At 41.6% G+C, this 20,892-nt stretch overlaps 1 protein-coding gene and 1 long non-coding RNA gene across 2 annotated transcripts in view; one reads left to right on the top strand and one right to left on the bottom strand.

The window, feature by feature from the left end:
* The window catches only part of LOC138187084 (uncharacterized), a 243,144-nt gene that overhangs the window by 181,364 nt on the left and 40,888 nt on the right, over positions 1-20,892 (bottom strand). The window lies entirely within an intron of this gene.
* IRSp53 (Insulin receptor substrate 53 kDa) overlaps positions 1-20,892 on the top strand; it is a 162,536-nt gene that overhangs the window by 119,000 nt on the left and 22,644 nt on the right. Inside the window, exon 5 of the mRNA XM_069127556.1 lies at positions 20,537-20,598. Coding sequence (XP_068983657.1) covers positions 20,537-20,598 — 62 coding nt within the window. The remainder of the gene's footprint in view (positions 1-20,536; positions 20,599-20,892) is intronic.

Below are 20,892 nucleotides of genomic sequence, written 5' to 3'. Positions count from 1 at the left end.
TCCTAGAACGACCACTTAGAATAGTTTAGTGTTTTGGCTGAGGGCTTAAGTAGTATAGACCTGTACGTATCCAGCCAGCAAAGCAGCGTATACCAAACGCGTTAAACAATGACAATCAACGCTTTTTCCAAAGATTCGTGCTACGAAACTCGGTAACAAGCTATATAATTCCTCCTTTTACATACGAAATTATGTAATTTAAATATCTAAAAGATTAGCGTCCTGTTAGAAAAAAAAGTCGAATGATTTAACGAAAGGAACGCGATCGTTACGCGTTGAAACACATATCGCCGAGTTCTGTGTTGGTTTGGGAGAGTTTCCACGATAACGAGACCCAATTAAGCTTAAATTGACCGAAAACTCTGAATAATAGCAAACATCGAGGAGAAACAAATGCCAATTTGTAAGAAGTACGAACTTTCCAAATCCAAAGATACATCGATGGGTCCCACGTTTAGAGTGCATTAAGCCACACTATTAGAACTTTCGAAGAGAGCAAATCAAAGTTGCAAAAATCTCGAAACAACATGTAGTATCGTAAATATAATATTATAATGATGATTTATTTACGATGAACGGATTGTACAGATGTTAATTAATCACAATAACGTATTATGGTCTAGACAACGCAATAGTTAATTTGTAACTCTCGTCACAACGGATACAACGCTCTCTCTCTCTCTCTCACGCGGACCACACTCTCACGACACACTCTCACATGATAATCTGAGATTGTGCTTGCAACATTCTCACTTCTTGATTTACACTCTCCGACTTCTCAAAATGGAACTGCTGGCCCTTCGATCTTCTTTGTCTTCTCTCGGAGACGACCCCCCACTACGCTCGGGTCACTCCACCGTTCGCGCCTATGATCGCGTATGCACCTTCCTTGTATATGTGAAAATAACGGACCGAAGGCGAATCGACGTTTGTGGAACTGTACGCTGGTCGCTACATTGTATGCATTTCGCCGGTCCTATACGACAATCTGTCTGCGGCACTACATCATACTATCCCGAGAAACTCGAACTTAAATATATGATGGATCAAGCGTATATACCCCCCCCCCTTTTTTTTGATATTACAAACATATGTGATATTGTATATTACACATATACTATAGTTTTATACTATTATATTAAAAACTAAACGACCTGCATGAAAATTTTTACCATCGCCAAGGATAAAGAATTTAATACGGGGAACATGCGAAATATAATTTTTTTTTTAAAGATGTATGTTCTGTAAAAGTATGCGAAATATGTACAACGATGCTAAGATTCGATTTTTTTACCCCATCGTTTTTCAAATAAAATTGCCACGTAAGCTAAGTATATCGACGAGTCACCCTTCACGAGTCACCCCATTTGTCAATTTCCTCGAGTCTGAAACTCTGTGGCAACATCTTATTCCGAACACCGTATTCATTGCTTGTACGGAGTAAACAGGGCGGCCGATGCAGAGCTTGTACAAACTAATCAAGGAATTTGCAGTGGCACTGGATTGGCCAAACCGTTGACCAGCCAGGGATAAACGACGATCCTAGTAGCCGCATTCGGCAAGACAGCAGGATTCTCTTCACACGTCAGGAACAGAGAAGTTTGGCCTCCGCGCGCGCAGTAGAGGCAGGAGGAACGTAGACAGACCGTAAAGGATATCGGTCGTGTCCTTGCGCCTGGCACGTTCCTCCAGCAGAGCAGCAGCGGATCCTTTCGTGGAATACGATGAGAATGTTATCTGGTGGTAGTGCGAGGCCCACTTAATTGCGTCTGGCCGGTATTGCACGTATAATGGGGCAAGCATGCGGGGGATGGTCGACTGCCTTGGTAGATAAGGCTGCCAGAATGGCCAGCCGTCCAGAAGGGATGAGAGTCGGTTCGTTCCTTCGTTACTTAGTTCGTTTGTTCCAAAGTTGTCCACTTTGCCGCCGTTGTTGCAAATCGTCCTAGGTGATCTAGTGTTCTAGATCTAGAGCTTCCATATCTGTTTTAAATTTTACACTGCATAATAATTCGCTTCAATCCACGTTTCGTCAAAACTTTTGCCGCTACGAGAGTCGACGCAAAAATGTGCCAGGAACTAAAGATTAAGGAATCTTCTCTCTTGCAAAAATAACGTCATTGTGTGTCGAACGAAGCTTTTAAATATCCATAGTCTGCGCTGCTCCCAATAATCTTCGTTTAACATGTTTTCACGAATACCAAGATTTTGTGATATTTTTTATATCGATTGGAGAAAAGAAATAACAAGACATGTTCGAATATCGGAAGAAAGAAACGCTACCGCTCCGATGTTTTACATATTGTCTGACTCGTGCTCGACAGATTACACAGCGGTTTAAAGGAATGAACAATGGGTATGGTTTAACACTCTAGTTTTCTGCGAACAACACGTTGATGGGAGGAGAGGGCGTAGGAATTGGTCAGGCGTGTGACCGGATTGTGGCCAAAGCCCCAAAACCATCTCTCTCCCGCATCCCTCGGGGTGCTGGACGCCTCCCTCACGACCGCTTTTAATCCACGTAAATGACTGGCCTATCCCACTGCCGTGAACGTTGTTTAAAGCCTCGATTTAGCGCTTCTGTGTTCATTCATGTGCATTCCATGAAAAAAGAACGTTCCTGTTCATACACCGCGACAAACATACACCCAACATTCCTCCAATTGATAGCTAAATTGATTTGACAATTTTTCCTTTGTCTGTCTTTCTTCTTACGAACCAATTGGATAGATACAAAAACGTTGTACTGTATAACGTTGTACTATAAAAAATGATGTGTAAGCGCTTGATTTTAATTTTATACCCATAAAGCGTGGAGTACTAGAGAAAATCGTAGTTTCATGTCGATATAAAAGGAAAATTCAAAGAAACGCGATCTCGAAACACTCGACGCGCGAAACACAACTTCGCTTGACTCAACTAGGATCTTAGATATCCTTTCCACGAATCAAGAAGGCAAACAGGGTGTTGTGAACGTTGCTCGAATGTTGAGACCGAACGTTAGAAGATCAGAGAGGGTAGCAAATATCTGGAGGCAAGTTCGCAGGATCTTTATTTCCGATTCTTTGGGTGATTTCGAAAGTTAGGGTTACCTAGGGGCCACGTCGGCGTGGCTTTAACAAAAGCACTCGTTAAGGTGATTAACGAGCGAGAGAACACCAGTACAACGATACCGCCGCGGACGCTATTACGAGCTTTATTAATTGCTATCCTCGAGTAATTTGCCTGCCGTGCGTTGCGAACGAATGGAGGAACCATGAGATGGTTTACTGCCAAGTCAGCTTGACAGATTCAGGTGTTTGTCTTCGCGGTAAGGCCGCTCCAAAATTTCAAACATCTTGTATACACATTTCTGGACACGCGTAATAAATATTTGCTTTGCAATTCCATCGCAACGTATAGATCACGGTAACATATTTCAACGATTCCGAAACTATCCCTTTTTGTTATCTTCGTGATTAAACTAGAGATATCTGTGTAAATTTATATCTTCAGAGAAACTGACACAAAAGTGAAATTTGAATAAAAGTACAAATAAAAAGTATAACTTTTACTTGAAATATTGTAAATTTTAAACGTAATATTTTATGTTTAATATTGCAGATGTTTTTGCACTCATTCTTCTCTGTTTTGCGTATTTATATCTGAAACATCTGCAGAGCCTATTCATGATATATATGAATTTTGTCAGAACTTAAAATACCGTATTATCTGTTTAACATGGATTTTATTCTATAAAATACGACATTGGTGAAATATTTAATACGAAGAATTTTATGAAAAGCTGCACTGAGATAATAGAATGTCGATATGAAATAATAAAAGCAGAGAATTTTCCATTTTTACTCCCGTATTTATTTATACAAAATCAATTGGATAGTAAGCTTTTATTACTTTCGGGTTTAATCTCTCGTTGAAACGTCCATGCTTCGATTTCTAAATTCGCAGTCGACAAAGGATTATTTTGTCGCAATTGATGGACGCTTCGAAAAGTTGGTGGTCCTGTATTGTAATCCCCTCAGTTCTCATTCACGTTGCAAATGCCCCTCGCAGCAGCAATCGTCGTCCCTTTGATCAAATGTCGCAAAAATTTGTTGGTGTTTGTATTTGTTATATACGCCATCGCTCGTTTACGCGAGTCTCATCGGTCGATAATAATAGGATTTTTATGACATTTGATCAAAGGGACGCTTTGAAATGCGTATCGAAACATGATTCCCGAAGAATTTTTCATAAAATTACGTAAATATCAAAATATTAAAGATAGAGCTTTATTCGAGTACGAAAGGTATAAATTCCAACAGAATTATCAAGCTTTACAATTTGTATTATTCTATCTTCTACTGTAACTAAATCTAGGTTCCATTAATTTAATCTCAATTATAAACTTGAAACGCAATTTACAAAATCTTGTTTACAGCAAAAGTTATTTTCAGAAGATCATCTGCAATTTTTTTATTTTTATTTCGCTAGTGCCCGATTCAACAGGCTCCACTCATCTTCGTAATCACAAATTAGGTGTTTGTGTGCAAACCGCTACATCGCAGGAAGCATGAAACGCGGATTAGCAAGCGTTTAATGGTGAGGCTAATAGAATATGACTATGTTATAAACGACACACACCTACGAGGTACTTCGCTAAAGTGGAATTATTGAAATCGTCAGAGACGGAGATTATATTATTCGAACGTATTCCTCTAAAAATATGTGCGGTATTCGTCAAATTCGAATAGCCGAAGCTCGAGACGACCTTTTCCACCCAAAGCATTTCTCTAAAAGACAGTGTTTTAATCGCAAACCAGACAGGAAAAATTAAATCGTTTCATCCGCTTTGAAGTTCGAGATTCGATCTTCATTATTTCATAAAATTTTCCTTTTTATTTTCATTGAACGGCTGATACGACGCGATATTTGTCGTTGAATAAGAAAGAGAGAGAAAACGAACGCGCTATGCTCTGTCCTCGATACTATTGCCATGGAATGCATGTGGAATGTCATTCAGTACACAACTCGTCGCTGGGCGCGGCGGAACCGTTCAGCCAGAAGCGTAATTGATTCGGAATTATTGCACACGACATTTGTCCGCGCGCCGATACAATCGAGTTATGACGTAAAACTGTATATCGGAGTTATTCAGAGGGGAGAAAGAAGCATAGGCAACCGGCGTATTGTTACGTTCAGTTTATTTAATTATAAAATCGAAGCAAGCACGGCTCGCTGTCTCGGAAATTGTTTTAACCTTGTTTCAGAGGCGCGTTGATTAGCATCGAAGTGGTCTCGAGAACCAATTCAGCGATACGTATTAACGTTTGTCCTTATTACCAACGAACAACTCTGTTACTTCTATACGAATGCTTCTACACGTGGTAAACGTAAATTTGTTCCTATCGGTTTTATGATCTTTACTCTGAATGGAGCATTACGACTTTCTTCGTAAAGAAGATTCGAGGGAGATAAATCTACAGAATTTTGTAAAAGTTCGAAGACATAAAACGATAAAACTGCTATTAAAATGGCCATAATATTCACACGGTATCCCCAGACAAATATCTAACGATTACACCCCAATTTCACACGAAACAAGGACCCTCGCAAAGCACTTTTATCAAGATGCATCTTCACGACGGTCCTCACTTCCTCCATATTTCTCTGAGGGTATAAATTTTTCGCGAGATACGACGACGATAAAAATCACAGTGCGGTAACAATGGCGTAGACTCCGTCGAAGGAAGCGAATAAGAGAGCCTAGACACGAGTACCTTTTCACCCTGAGGATTTATGCGGTTGCGATAAACGTTCCGACGTTTCCAACTACGTACGCGTAGACGAAAACTTGAAATGGAATCTTTACGCACCGACGGCAGGCATGAATGCGTTATCCAGACCTGTTCCATGGAATTTCGTAGCGTTGTTCTCGGCAACAACCCCTCGAACAAACCAAAACGACGGTGCCCATCCAGCGTGGCGGGATCAAAGGCACGGCCGCGATGGAAAAGGGAAGCGCAGCACAGAAAGAAATTATTCCGAATTAATTATGCGCGACTCGGGACACTGTAAACGTACTTCCAAGCACACGGAAGTTTCCTCTCTTTGAGACGAGGTGGCTCGTCTTCGCGTGTGACCCCTTTGTCCTTTTGTTTTTCGTGTACGCGGCCGAATATAACGAGAGAGGCGAGTTAATTTGTCTGGAAATCGAAAATGGACGTGGTAGATACGGCAAAATTGGCGGTGGGCTGCTAGCGTTCAGACGGTCTTTGCTTCTCTTTTTATTTTCCAAGCAGATAATGACTGAGCTGTCGAAGAGATACGCTCCATTCACGAATTTTGGATGTACTCGCGACAACCATCAGAGCGATCCAAATGAAAAATTTGTAGTTTTTCACAGAAACAGTACACCCGTAGCGAACTGAATAATTTTTTATTTTTAACAGAATAATGATAAAAGCTTGATACTGCGTTGGATGCCGATTAACAGTGGATGAAAAGGACAGAGAGACGATGTATGTTCATCAATGATTCAAATATATGGTTGGATAGTGAAGGAAAAGAGATTTTTGCGAGTGTTAGGTATAGAACAAAGTTGTACGTTGATACGCGATATTCATTTTGAAAGATTGCAACCAGTTCAATCATCCTGATATCCTCCATTCATATCAATAGATCTGTTGGTGATTAAAATCTTTTTCCAAAATGAATATCTCCCATGGAAAACTTCTGTAGGTAAGCTCTGTTACCTATTTCTATACGTATGTATTGTGACTCTGTCATTAACGGTTGAACAAATCAACAGCTTCGGCGATGTTTCTATCGATCTGCGTGGTAAATATGTACTGTTGCATTTGTATAGAATATACTGCAAATTCGGATACACTCTCATATTTCACCACGTTAAATGGGAATTTTCACGAATGGTATTTATATCTTCTTCCATGTATTTTTGGCTACTCGAGACAATGAAACCATTCGAGACAGTGAAACATCGTGAGTCGCGTATACCCGTGGTGGCAAACACTTAACAGAACTTCATTCGGCCGAATATATGTATATTTCATTTAATCGTATAATCGTTCGCTGGAACATCTGGCTCTGTGACGCGCAACAGTATATGCCAATCCGCGCGTGAGGTGTACGTTTTAATTTGTTTAATGACACTGTTATATCGAGAAATTAATCATCGTCGGCCGGACTCCCCGGTAATTTCATTTAGTCAAAAATCTGTGTAGTACGGTCTGAGTTGAACCGTGATAAAAATTTGTGGATTAATCCACGCGTGATTCGATTCGCCCGTGTATTTTAACGTGTTGCGACTGATTCGTGCAAACTGATGCTGCTCAACGAGCGGGACCAATTTAAATAGGCTGTATTGTTTTACGACCAATTTGGTTGCGTTCCGTGAAATGAAGTTATTCCGCAATATAAAATTTATAAGACTGCAATGCCTTCTCTGGCAAATAAAAAGTATTAGGTTGTCCGAAAAGTGTCTTTCTTTTACAGACACGTCTTTTACAACGACGCATCTTTATACAAACATGAAACCTAATCTGTCGAACGTTGTGATATTTATCTTGAAAACACAAAATGGATCATACGTAATTCGATAAAATAATGTAAAACAGAAAATGTTGTGCATCCGTTATTTTCTTATAAAACGAAAGAAACTTTTCGGACGACTTAATATAAAGCAGACAAAAATAGAACATGAAGATATTACATAAAATTTCCGCTTTTCTACTATAAATCGTACAATTATTATTATTACGTACAGGGAAGAATTCTATGCTTTTAGAATACTATGCATAAGAATACTATGAATTGAAATTGGCTTAAACTCATTTACCGTTTTTCCCTCTTGCATACATTCGTTTCGTAATTGGCGAATATCTCGTACTAAACGATCAGTTCGATTAATGATGATCCTCTACTCTAATGCCCGTTACTTTATCGGCGGGTCTCTCGAGGACACTCTCCAAGCGAGATGCTATCGCAGAAAAATCTTGGTCAGCCGAAAAGCAGACGATTCGGCTGGTGCACCGATAATTGCAGCAAAACCGTGTGTTCCACGGACAAGAACGTTGTTCGTACCGGAAAATCGTCCAGGAAGCGAGAGAACCTTACTTTCCGAAACGAGATAGGGGCCAGTGGAGGATATACACGAAGGGGTGGCTGGAGGTTGCTTCGGAATTTAATCTAAAGTAGAATCGCACTCCCCCCGGGAAAAGCTCGCTTACACTTTATCTTATTTCGCTTTATACCTTTTTGCGTGCTCGGAATGGTACTTTCTCTGTATAATATCCAGCCGGTACGAGCACGGATATCCGTCCGCTGGTATTTGCGACTGTACACCGATGCAACCTACAAGGGATGCACTTAAGCGAATGTTGTCACGCTCGTTTCGCGTGATGGCGCGACTTCCAAGAAAATTTCACGCAGTGAAATAAGCTGATTTCGAAGAAGCGCTGAAAACTCGAGCTTTCCACGGTTGCATTCGCCGATACCACGATACTTGCAAACATTCCCCTCGTTATTAAAATGAAATTGTATATTACGAACATCCCTACGAATTTCATAATAATCGGCAAAATTTCAACGCCAACGATACTTGTTCCGTAATCATGAGCTGGGTAACAGAACGGCTGGGCAATTCGTTTAACAGCGCGAAAAATCAAATCTGTAAATTGCACGGAAACGCGATACGAATCGATATGTTTTTAAATTAAACAAACCTACCCTCACGACGTGACGAGGAAACGCGGCCTCTGGTTACCCTCACCTGGTCGACGCACTCATTTATCGTTTCTGCATATTTTTCCTTCTTTTTTTTTGTAATACTAGCAAACGAAAAACAAAAATATGAACGTCCGAAATATTCGCATAAAAAGGAGGAGAGAGGAAATCAACGAGAAATGTGTAGTCATACGGAAAACGGCGTATGTGTCGACACGCACGTGTAAGTAATGGAAATATGCGTCGCGAAGACGCAAGCGTAGCCACTCGCAAATTTTAGGATGAATGTACGGACAAAGAGAGGACCGGTGAACGCGTTACACAGCGCTGAATAACGAAACACGCGAGGGAAGCGGCACGTGCGTGCTCCATCTCTCTTCCTGACAGCTCTATCTTGCGTTTATCCGGCGAATCTACCTTCCACGGGCACGCATCCTCCGACCTTCTACCCTTATGAACCATTGCTTCCACGGAATACCGAAATCTTTCGCGGGGCCGAGAATTTCGAAGTAGTTTGCTCGAGGATCTTGCCAGCACCGCGTCTATATCACGAAGAAGAATCGAGCCTCGTCGAATCTTTGAGCCTGCACATACGCGAGGGGAGATGAAAGTGTAATGAGCCGTAACCTCGGTGTTCCGCGGATTTATTCCGCCGGGTTCGGCGGATCGTGCGTGAGGAGAATTCACGCTTGAAATATGAACCACAGAGATTTATATCATGAACGATATTGCCGAAACACCGGACAATAGTTGACGTTGTTCGATTTTCCATAGCCGCGCAATTCTGGTCAGAGATAATTTGCGGAATGTTATTCGATGTTTTCGTTTATACTGCTGAAGCAGGAGGATCTTTGTCGAGTGGATTAGAGCAAAAGACGCGTGAATGATGAGTACTTATGTTAGTTTACGTTACTAAAGGCGCGAAGAAAGATATTTGAATCGGATAACTGAAACACAAGGCGCATGATCGTCTAAGGCTTTGGACACATCTGAATCGGGTAAAGTCGATAAGCTGCGTGCAAAAGGATAAAAGATAAATAGTGGCGGAGAAGCAAAGTTCAGAGTGATGAAATATAACAAATGTTTCAGCTTCGAAGTCAGGGAATATTTTTAAGTTTAACCTTGTTTGCTTGGTCTGTTTGGATTCGCGCTCGAAGAATCGAGGAGAGAGAATTTCAATTTTCCACGAAACACAGACAAGTCTACGGAGTTATCTTCCACGACTCGAGCTTATCAAAAACCGACTTGGAAGAGAGAATGGAACGCAGCTTGACTCTAGGTGTAATCGTCAGGTTATTTTATCCTCGGAACGTCTTCGCTCGGAGGCATTCGCCAATTAGGAAAGGTAACCTTCCCAGCGACGCTCGTTTATCGTTGGAATCTTATCTGCACGCAATAAAATGGTGAGGTACGGTCGTTTTGAATCGAGGCCCCTTTCCACTGATCCGTTAATAAGATAAGAAATTCAGCGTAACTGTGTTCTGTAAAATTGCTTTTCCTAAGATCGCGGTGTAGTTTATCGCAGTATCTTTCCGTCTTCGCGGAATAAACCTGTACAACACGATGCTTCTTAATCCTCGATCGACGTTGCAAATGAACACAAAATGAGCAAAATTAAGATGTATACCATAGAATCCAAAATCCTTAATTGTTAACCATAAAATTTACCGACTGTTCATGCTATTTATATCCGCATATTTTCAAGTACTAGTGTATAGGGTAACATATACGTACAACACATTATAGATACACCAAGACGCACATTTCGCAAGCTATAATATTTCCAAGGTTATCAGCAAATAATCCATAAACAATCTAAGAGGTTCACTATCCGAGGACGAAAACCACCGCCTCGCCCCTTTCATCGAACCAATTCGAGTTTCAGTTTCAAGCAGTACTTCGGATGTAGTTCAAGTAACCCTCGACTAAATCCACTCTGTGGACACTCGATGAAGTATCGACCCCCTGACAGGCTTTCGGGTCAATTATTCGCGGTAATGGGACATATCCGGCTACCTGCGTCCTCGCTAGTTTCTTGCTTCCGCTATGATTTCTCCCCTTTTTCCATTTTCGTTTTCCTTGACACGCTGCCAGAGGTAATGCGATGCTTTCGGCGTCCGAGAAGTCGGTTCCTTCACGAGGATTCCGTAACAAAGGAGAGCCGAGAGGACGTGTACGTGTTCCGCAGGCTGGCACGAGGAGAATGGGGCAAGGAGGAGAGAACGTGAAACCCAAGATGGCGCCATCGAGACGTGTCGCAGCGAGTTATGAAACAAAAGGGTGGCGCGAGTCGCGCTGGTAGGAGCAGGCCTGCCGCGCCGCCGAGGTACAGAAGGCGACGTCGCTCGAATCTTAGGGTGCATTTCCATTTCAAATGCGCTGATACGAGGAACAGCGACGGAACACCCACTCGTGTTACTATTTACTTGTGCGAGCCAAGGGAGAGTAAGCGAAGCAGTAACATCTCGGTTCTCCCGATAGGCACCCTTTTCTCTGTGTCGCTCTTTCCCATTCGTTCCTTCGTTCTCCGTGGTTGCAACAGAGGAAATGCAATTCAATGTAATGAAACGCTTTACCATCCGGGGGACGGGCCAACTCGGACGCGTTCAGGAGACGAGACAGTTTTCTAGGGAGCCCTTGATAGTTGCGTAGGTGATTAGAGCGATGCCACCCAGAGGTTTCGTTGAAAATACACCAAGGGTTGGGGTGAAACATTCGTCCATGCTTTCCAGGTCTTGCGACGCTGTTCGCAATTGAATGGCGTATTAAATCCAAAGCGAACTGGAGGGGCTCTGTTGCTAGTTTTGATAGAACTGCGGACAGAAAAATCTGTCGATGCTTTTTTCTACTTACGAAGTTGATGCTTTCTTTTACTTACGAAGTTGGTGCTTCTTTAAAACATCTCACGATGCGGTGGCTTCTTTAAAAGAAGCACAGAGCAAAGCAGGAGTTGTGACAATAAACTCGACGTGTAAGTTCAGGATCAACTTTCTATCACAGATTCGCGAACGTAAACCTTCCGAAGTTTGTCAATCTGCCAAAGTGCAGACTGTCAAAACTTTGTCATCGAACATACCTACATATATTCATATTCCAAGCATAATAGCAAGTATCAAGGAATCGTGTAGGATACAGCGCGAACGCTCTTATCAGGCAATTCCATTATCGAGATTACATCATCCACTCGTTCGATTCCATGGGTTTGGTTTCCCCCAGACGATCGGAGAAAGTCTGTTCACCAGGGAGCGGTGATCCCTCAGTTTTCGCGGCGCAGCTTTTATTCGAGCACGTGCGACTGGGTGCCGGTGTCCCACGTTAATTAGTTCGAGATGGTCGAGCTGGCTGAAAACTGTTTGCCTTACCCCTCTTCCTGCGCGTACAACTAGTTAGCCTACGGGGATAACTCGCACCGTGATTGTTGTTTCATCCTCTTTCCATCTGGCCAGTCTTTCCGCTTTTCCTCCCCTTTCTTTTTCTTTTTCCTTTTTTTTCTTTTTTTTTTTCACGTTCCGACTTTTTGGACAGAGAGTCGGTTAACGTCGATGGGACGTCACCGTAGCCAACGTAGATCGTCGCCACAGATGCGTAAAACTACCCACGTCCTCCCGGAAAGGCAACTTTTGGGTCCTCGTACCCAAGTACCGGTCATTTTCCCTCGTTTCTGCTCGGCAGCAAGGGTTGCGTCTATCCCTTTCTAATCGAGGGATGAACAGGGATATCACGGTGATTTGAGCAGGAATCAAATAGCTGCAGGGTAGATTGATGTCGCTTCTTGGTTAGACCAGATGATTGATGCTTGGACATGTTTGATAATCGGATTTGAAGGGTAGTTTCTTCAACGGTGTGCTTGAATAAATTGTTTTCGGAAATTGGATAAATATTCCAAGCCTGATTGGTTGATTGAGTTTTAATCTCGATGATCAGTTACGTTCGACTGGTAGAGAAGTGGCCATTCTATTCCTTAATGGCGTTACAGTAGAATCTGGAAATTCTTGCGATTTTCATAGATCAGTCGATACGTCAATCTGATTTCAGCACAAATCAATTAGGGGTGAAGCGTTTCGAATAGACCTTTCAACGATCGAATTTATCTTGTTTTAATTGCGTTACCTCTGTCAACTGATCGATATGGATTAAAGAAAGGAGTACATCTATCATTGAATGATAATACGTATTCATCGAATTTTACTTGCGTGTGTTCTGGGAATAAACTAGAAATAAAAATCTCTGACTTAAGAGCAAAGTGATTTTGTGGTAATAAATGTTACTTTCCTTCGATCAACTTTTTGATAGGTAATTTAAAGACGATGTTCCGCTTGTTATTGCTGCCAAGCATAGAAGTTATGATAGTAATAACTTCTGCAACAAGCTTACCGAATTACGTTGCTTCGGTAACCGGTACTAAATTTCACTCATCTAAGTTTATCACTGAATCCTCTCCTCCATAGACTGTGAACACCCGTCTTCCCAGCTCAAATACCCTTGCTCAATGCATCGTTCTGATAAGCGTAGTTTGGGTTGTTAAACAGACTTTAAAACTTACCTCGGACCGCCGTTACAAGTAATAATGATCGTGTTTATTCGACGGATAATTGTTACGAATTAAAATATCTCTTTTGTACGCGCTGTTCATTATTTATTGTTCGAAAAAGTTTTTATACCGAGCGGATTTGTTTCGAAGGCCTCGTTAAAAACTACCCCAAATTCTATCCATTTTCATGCCAGTCGGTAAGCTGAATGCTAATTGTGCCGAATCAAATCAACTTTTAGAAGCACATTTTCAAATGATTGTCACATTCTACCATAAAATTATAAAATTCTTCATCCTAATAATTTTTGTACGTGAATTGAATATGTGAAATATGGTGCGAGTGCACTTTTTTCTAAAAACGACATGTGTATTTATTTAAAAAATTCTTGTTATTTTCAACCTTTTGTAAATGACTTCCGAACTGCTATAGCTTAACTCTATTCGATTTTCTCAAATTAATTGCCACTTATACCATCCTTTTTCTGAAAAATACATCATATGACAAATACTATCTCTGACTCGCGTTCTTCGGTGGCACGTAGCGTACGTCAGCGGAAGTCTCAAGTTCCGCATCGACTCCTTCCATCTTCTTTGGAGTCAATTAAAACTATCGCCACTTTGCAGGCGCGCGCTATAGCGAAGGTATACATTCTGCTTGATTCATTAATTAAGTGTTCCCGGGACGTTTCGTGTTTACGTCGCTGCTCGGGACCCCTTGCGTATCGTTCCTGTATTTCGCTTGCCCCATCTTCCCCAGTCATCAGACAGCCGCGTAATTTTGTTTGTCTTCGTCTTCAGTTTTTGCGGAGGCCCCCCACGAATTCGATCTTAATTAGTAGCATTAGAGATCACATCAAAAGGAAGGGAAATGAAATTACCCTATCGGGGGAAAAACTGTTTGACTTGCAGTTCGAGAGACACTTTTTTCGATTGCTTGCCTCTCGTGGGACGTGCGCGAATCACCGCAAGATACAACAGTTCTCTTTCTCCCTCGAGCAATTTGTTAGCGGTACAAGTGGACAGTCTTGAGAGATTTAATACTTTGTCTGGAGTTGTGTCGTATAGTTTTCCAGGCACCGACAACTCGCAGCATTTCTGATAGGCTTTAAAGTCGAGCGATAGTTCCGTTCCACTTATCTACGATCTAATTTACTTAGGATTATATTAATTAAATTCGAAGATGCTAAGAGGATACCAAAGGAAGTCTCCTTTCAAGATTAATGACTAATCCTCTTAAATAATTCCTGCATTGCGCGCAGTCAACCATTGAATACTGTACCTGGACGTAACATAAATAGCCGTGCCAGGTATTACACTGTTTTATAATACACAATTCCTATTTCTATGAGATTTCCACGTCAGGAATTTTTATCCGGACGTCGGATATTGAAGAAATAATTTTTAGCGAACAAAGTCTTTTCTAATTGGATCATAAACATGAAACAGAAAAAGATTATATTTTTGGACTTGTTCCTTCGTATATAAGGGAAACCAATTTTAACGAATAGAAAGAAAAAGAATGTATGTATTGCCACCGTACACAAATTGAACGAAACAAGTGCACATGTAGACATAAACAGGTCCAAGGAGATCCAATTTTGAATGCATCCCAAGACCTCTTCCACGAGAGAACACACAGACGTTCGATTTGTAACAAAATGACAAATAAGATAGAAATGGCGGAATAGAAGAGACTCGAGCTCAAACGGAATGGACGATTTTCGGATCAAGGAGAACAGCAGAAAGGGGACAAAGCCGAAGGTGGTTGCGATCGACCAATATTGAACCACTGTGGATAAACGGAATTTGTTTCCGATTCTTTCGTTTCCGATTCGTGGATTCCTAAAAATTCCACGACAAAGTCAAATGCGATATCTCCCTAAAATATTTGATCTTACATTTATTCTTCGAAAAACAGGAATTTCACTTTTTTATTCTGCACAAAAATATTTGCAAATCTATGACGCTAAATCAAGCGAATTAAATTGGTAAAAAGCGGACGAGTTAAGATATCTGAGTCGATGAAGCTCGTAAAATTGTCAGCCATCATTGCTTACAAAATATACCGCACTGTTCCACGGTTCTGTATAAATAATGCAACCCGCCATAAACACACATAAAAGTTCTCGCGAGACCGAGATAAGAAAGGTTGAACCGCGGAAAGTGGAAAGCTTGGCGCGTCTTGTAAACTTTCTTTGGGAATTCTTCATGACGGAAGTTCGAACAGGCTGGCCGAGAACGTTCGACTGTCCAAGATCGACGCGGATGCTCTTGGGACATCAAATATTCAGCTTCGCTCCTCCCTTTTATAGGCCGGTGCCCGTTCCACCATTTACGACGTCTTAAATTCCTCTTGCACATTTTTTACGAAACGCCAAGTCACGTGCAACGCTATTTTTTACGTGGTCGTTCCGTGAGTCGCAACGAATGGTCATGAGGGCTTAAACGTTGGCTTCTGAATGAATATGTTTATGATCTTGGCTCGCGGAGAGCACCGAAAGCCCAACAGAGGAGGGAACGTCCCTCGAACAAGGGACCAACGAAACACGAAGCTGCTTACCCTTCGCTCTCTCGTTGTTCTTTCATATTTATTCTCCCGAGTTGGACACGGACTTTTGTGGAGGGGGTGTCATTCGGAAAACAGGATGGAACGGTTGGCTAGCGATGGCGAATTTTTCAGACGGTTTGTCGCTCGGTGCTTGAATTCGAAAATTCACTGGAGTAATTAAGCGTTAGAACGGTTTTCACTGGCTGCGTTCGAGACTGAAATGTATATCCTGCATTTGAGTTAAAATTACAGTTTAAAACGCTTCGCAGAAAAAAAAGAAACAGTGACAACAGTTGGCTGGTATGTTTCACTTTTAATTATCGTTATGAATTACTTTTCCAGTGAAAATCATACCACGGTCGTTTACTGAACAACCGGACCATGTTTTTGACCATTGATTAACCAAAGCGGTAACATAAACCTAAATAAAAATATATTTCACTCTTCGCATTCGATATTTCGTATATTTCCGCATATTTCCGATATATAAATCCATAAATGCGCAAATATGCAAAGTCTACCGATAATTCTCAACTCTGACGGAAAGAAATCGTGAACCGTGTAATGCTACAATATTACGCAACTTTAGCGATGCGGAGCACACATGGGAGGCGATGTCACAAAGTAAGCCGAACACACCGACGTAACGTGACGGTTGGAATAATAGCTACGCGTTCCGCCTACTCCAATGAATCGTGTTCCAACGAAAACCACGTCGTATTTTGGGACAAGTGTCTCAAAGCGATAAGCGAGTCTTCTTTGGACCGATGGTACGAGATCGGAAGTGCGGTCTACCGGCAACTTTTCGCAAGCACAGTCGGCTATCTCATCGGCTTCCATAGATCCGCCGTTGGTGTTTACGTTACGAGTTAAGCCCCTTGCGCCTAGCATTAAACCAGCCCCATCGAAGCCGCACATCGGGATTCAAAGCCCCATAAGCATCGTTACGCCGCGTTACATTCCCCTCCCTCCCTCTTGACTGTCGAAATTACTGACACCTATGTGCGTTCGAGCCTCCCCTGGAAATTAATCCGTATCGTATTCGTGCTAGGCACTCATTTCCCGTCGAAAGTAGCGACGTAAATTGACCCTTTGGGGACCACACCGAATGGCCGGACTTTTTAGTCTACGACTCTTGATCGGACGCCCCATTAATTCTAATGCCGCTTTTATTTCGTCGTATCTATCGTGTTGGTGAATCCATCGAGGATCAACGTTGCGTTAAAGCAACATTTCATTTGCGATTTTTCGTGCTATCCAATCGATCAATTTACATCGTCGAACTCTATTTCTCAACGTTTGTGGCTATGAAATGGAATTTCAAGGATTCGCTTAATATTTCCTTCGTTACTATCCCCGCCACTTTGATTAAAGAAATTAATGTATTTATAACTATCGTGGTAATTATTATGTTGCCTGGTCTTTAATGGGTAAATCGTACGGTAAACTTGGAAAAATGTGATATTTACGAACGTCGATTATTAGTAACAAGCACTCAGTAGGTTGATATACGGAATATAAATTCATGATATGGTATTTCTTTCATACATACTAAAAATTTTCCCAAGGAATAGTATCCCCTAAACCGCATATTCTAAAGGGATTTCAAAACATGCGCATCGAAAGTAGCTTCTTGAATGAAACCTTGGTATGTCAAGTAACCGTACGATACACATGTATCGTCTCACAAATTTACGTGCACAGCCGGATACGCGTACTCGTCCACGTGAATATACATACAGATGTACATGTAAACGAGACCCAACATGTGCGCGGCTTTACATATGCCAAGGGATCACGATATTGTACGGCTGAGATACGATGGTGGGGTGCTTAGATAGTTTGCCTTCCCTTTATCCACGTGATTCCTCCCCGCTTTGTGCCATTACCAACCCTCCTAGACCCGCTATCCTTTCTTCCAACCCTCTCGATTTCGGTACACCTTTCCGCACGACGGCACATCCGCCGCTTAACTCTTCTTCTCACCTTCGACTTAGTAAGCCGCAACTCCGTATCCATCCTCCAACATTCCCTTGACTCGATTTTCGGGCTGGGAGTTAATACGTGACGCGTAATTCAGTAGGAGGAGGAGGCGGGGGAGAGGCGAGCAGAGGCTCGACGAAAACAGGAATGGTAAGTAGCTGTCGTCGAGTCGACGCGTATGATAATACGAAAGCGTAAAGATCTTGCGGCTTTGCAACATTCTCGTCATTTCCAAACTTCAAGACACGGCAATTCTCGAGCCTAGCTACCACTGATATGCTAAGTTGCTTTGTCGATTTACATAGTTCACGGGAAATGATTAATTAAACGAACTAGGTTTAATTCTGGGGATTGTGAACGAACAAATTCTTATATCAGTGATCGTATTTATACAAATTTTTATTTCCCAAGGAATAGTATTACTTATATTCTCTAATTTAATTAAAGTAGAACGTAAACGATGTGGCACAATGGTCGTCGATTATCAGGGGGAAACCTCTTGGCTGAAAGGTTTCGGAAACGTTAACCGTGCACGTTCGTTACACGTAGGAAGCCCTTTGCAATTCGTGCGGGGTTAAGTGTGACGAGGAAACGAAATCTCATATATCGAGAAGTCCCAGCACGTTACCCTCGATCCACATATATTAACTCAAGAATTGAAGGGGACCGACCAGACAAGTTCTCGACAAGATTTTGATCTTCGTAATCCTTTCCACTTGACTTTCATGACTCCGGCCCGCGCAATTCATTTCTGTCGCTTTCTATCCTGTTTACGATTTACAAAGATCCAAATGAGAAATATTATTTTATCTTTCCTTACTGTGCACTTTAATATTATCTTATCGGATTACGTATAAACGATAACACGGAGAATATTGAAAAATTAAATCAATATTTTTTATTCGCGTCGACCTTATTTCCTCGAGGAAGAACCTCTGCTTTTACTCCGGGGTGTAGAAAACGTATAACAATATCGAGTCGTAAAAGAATACGAGGCCCTTTATCGGAGAATTTTTTAACGTCATCGCGCGGTTATCTCGCGGATATCTGTCGTCAAATTTATATAAACCTAAACAACGATTTTATGATGATGAGGGTGTATGTAATGTAGATACGGTGCACTAAAAAACGACGGGACCACGTTTCAATGAAGCATCTAAAACATTAGCCTCTTTATGGATTTAGTCGAGTCACGGTAAAGTATTTATACGGGACAAAAAAAAATGTAGAGAATGTATATCTCGACTGTACATTAAAGTTGACGTTGATGTACGGGCAAAAGGAATGAATGGTTATAAAAGGATTCGGTGGACGTGACATTAGCGCGAGGGTGCATTCTCCGAAACGAGACGCAGGGGAAACATGGAAATTTAACGCTGGCCGCGTTAATTAAACGCTTAGACTCGACGATGAATAACAAAGTTAATATTTTCACGTAGATTTAGATCTTACGGTAACCGGTAAGTCTCTATGGAAATTCTATTCTGTGATATTTTTAAGAAAAACGTAATACGCCTCGATTATACCGTTTATCTCTCTATTGTCTGGCGAAAATTCGCGAACAAATTTTCGTGTACACGTTTAACAGCTTCGATTACGATAAGTTTGCACATGGTGGAAGTTTCGATGAACCAAAGGCTAGTTCATAGCTGGACAGAAAACTTCGGCTGGGCCAATTTTATTACAGATACCTTAATAATCTAATTTAAACTTAGAGTTGATTGACGTTCATACAACTTAATTAAAACTTTAATTAGTCAATCAAACTTAAGAATATCCCATTACTTTCCATTACTTTCCATTTCTTTCCTTCTTATCTTAACACAAGAGCAATTTTTCGGTTAAACATTATCAGAGAAAATAGAAAAATTCTATCGACGCGTATATACGCGCAGAGATTTTTTAATGGGATTCCCTTGTTCGGTTAAACTACCAAAAAACTTTCTTAATTTCGAGCATAAAGTACAACTCTAAAATAAGTTGATTATGTCTTTTACTATTCACTCGACTGACTCGAATTCGCTCGGCTAAGCTACTTCCGGCTCTGTAACATCCTCTCTTTTCTTTACTCGCTGAAAAGCTTTTCTAAAATTTATTCCCACTCTGAAACTCCTAATCGTGTTCCCCCAACGCAACGCATGCATACGTAACACACCAAACACCGTGTGGCGTCGGAATATTTCTTCCAGAGGGACTTCCGGGAGCAACTATCGCAGAAAGGAATGGACAGGAAATGAGAAAGATAGAGAGAAGAGGGGAAAGAGAAAAGGAAGAAAGAGGGAGACAGACGAAGGGAAACTTTCCACAGTGCGGTTCGATGAAGCTGGCCTAGCCGAAAGTTTTCGTTCGAACATCAATGCAGTGACTTACTCAAAGCGTCGCGATCGCGGTCTCCTTCTTTCCTATTTCTCCTTTTTTCCTTTCACTTTTGTCACAGGCTTTTTCGAAGCTTTCGGATGCCTTCCAAGCAAAGTCACTCGAAAATCAGCGGCAACCGCCGGAACGTGTCTCTAGGAACTCTGGCGGTCGTTCCGGTTTCTCGCTCCCTTCTTTCTCCCGACAGCGGCCTCGCTCACCCTTAGCCACGGATTAAAGTATCGACGACACCAACCGCGCCTGAATAATTCAGGATCAAAAGTTTTAACCGCAAGCGAGGCGAAAGCTCTTCATGGTTCGACGCGAGTTCCGCCACCGATCTGTCGTTCGGAGACAGCCTTTCAAAAACGATCGAAATTCGCTTTCTGTTGCAGGATTCGCGCTGATGAGGATCGTCGAAGTCTACAAGGAGATCCAGGAACAGGAAATGAATATCGTGAGTAATTCCGTTTCTCTTTATCGTACAAAATTGATCGCATTTTTTCCGAAAACGGATGTAATTTTCACTGGAATCGAGAATACAGCAAAAATGTTGAGTTCTTGATTTCTTATCAACGATTTAACGCTAAGGTAATATTTGTTCTCTATGTATCTTTGAGTAATTTGAAACGTTTAAAAGCACGATATAACAATGCTATCAATTATTCAAGACAACGTGCACAATCTGCAGGGAGTGCGATAAATCTTCGACCCTGTAAAGAGTGTTTTCACACCCCTGTGAACATCTACC

This window comes from Bombus flavifrons, chromosome 14 (assembly GCF_040668555.2).
Source record: "Bombus flavifrons isolate JBK064 chromosome 14, iyBomFlav1_principal, whole genome shotgun sequence".
Lineage (NCBI taxonomy): Eukaryota > Metazoa > Arthropoda > Insecta > Hymenoptera > Apidae > Bombus > Bombus flavifrons.
The sequence above is the reverse complement of the archived record's forward strand: the minus strand, read 5'-3'. Positions and strand labels throughout refer to the sequence as shown.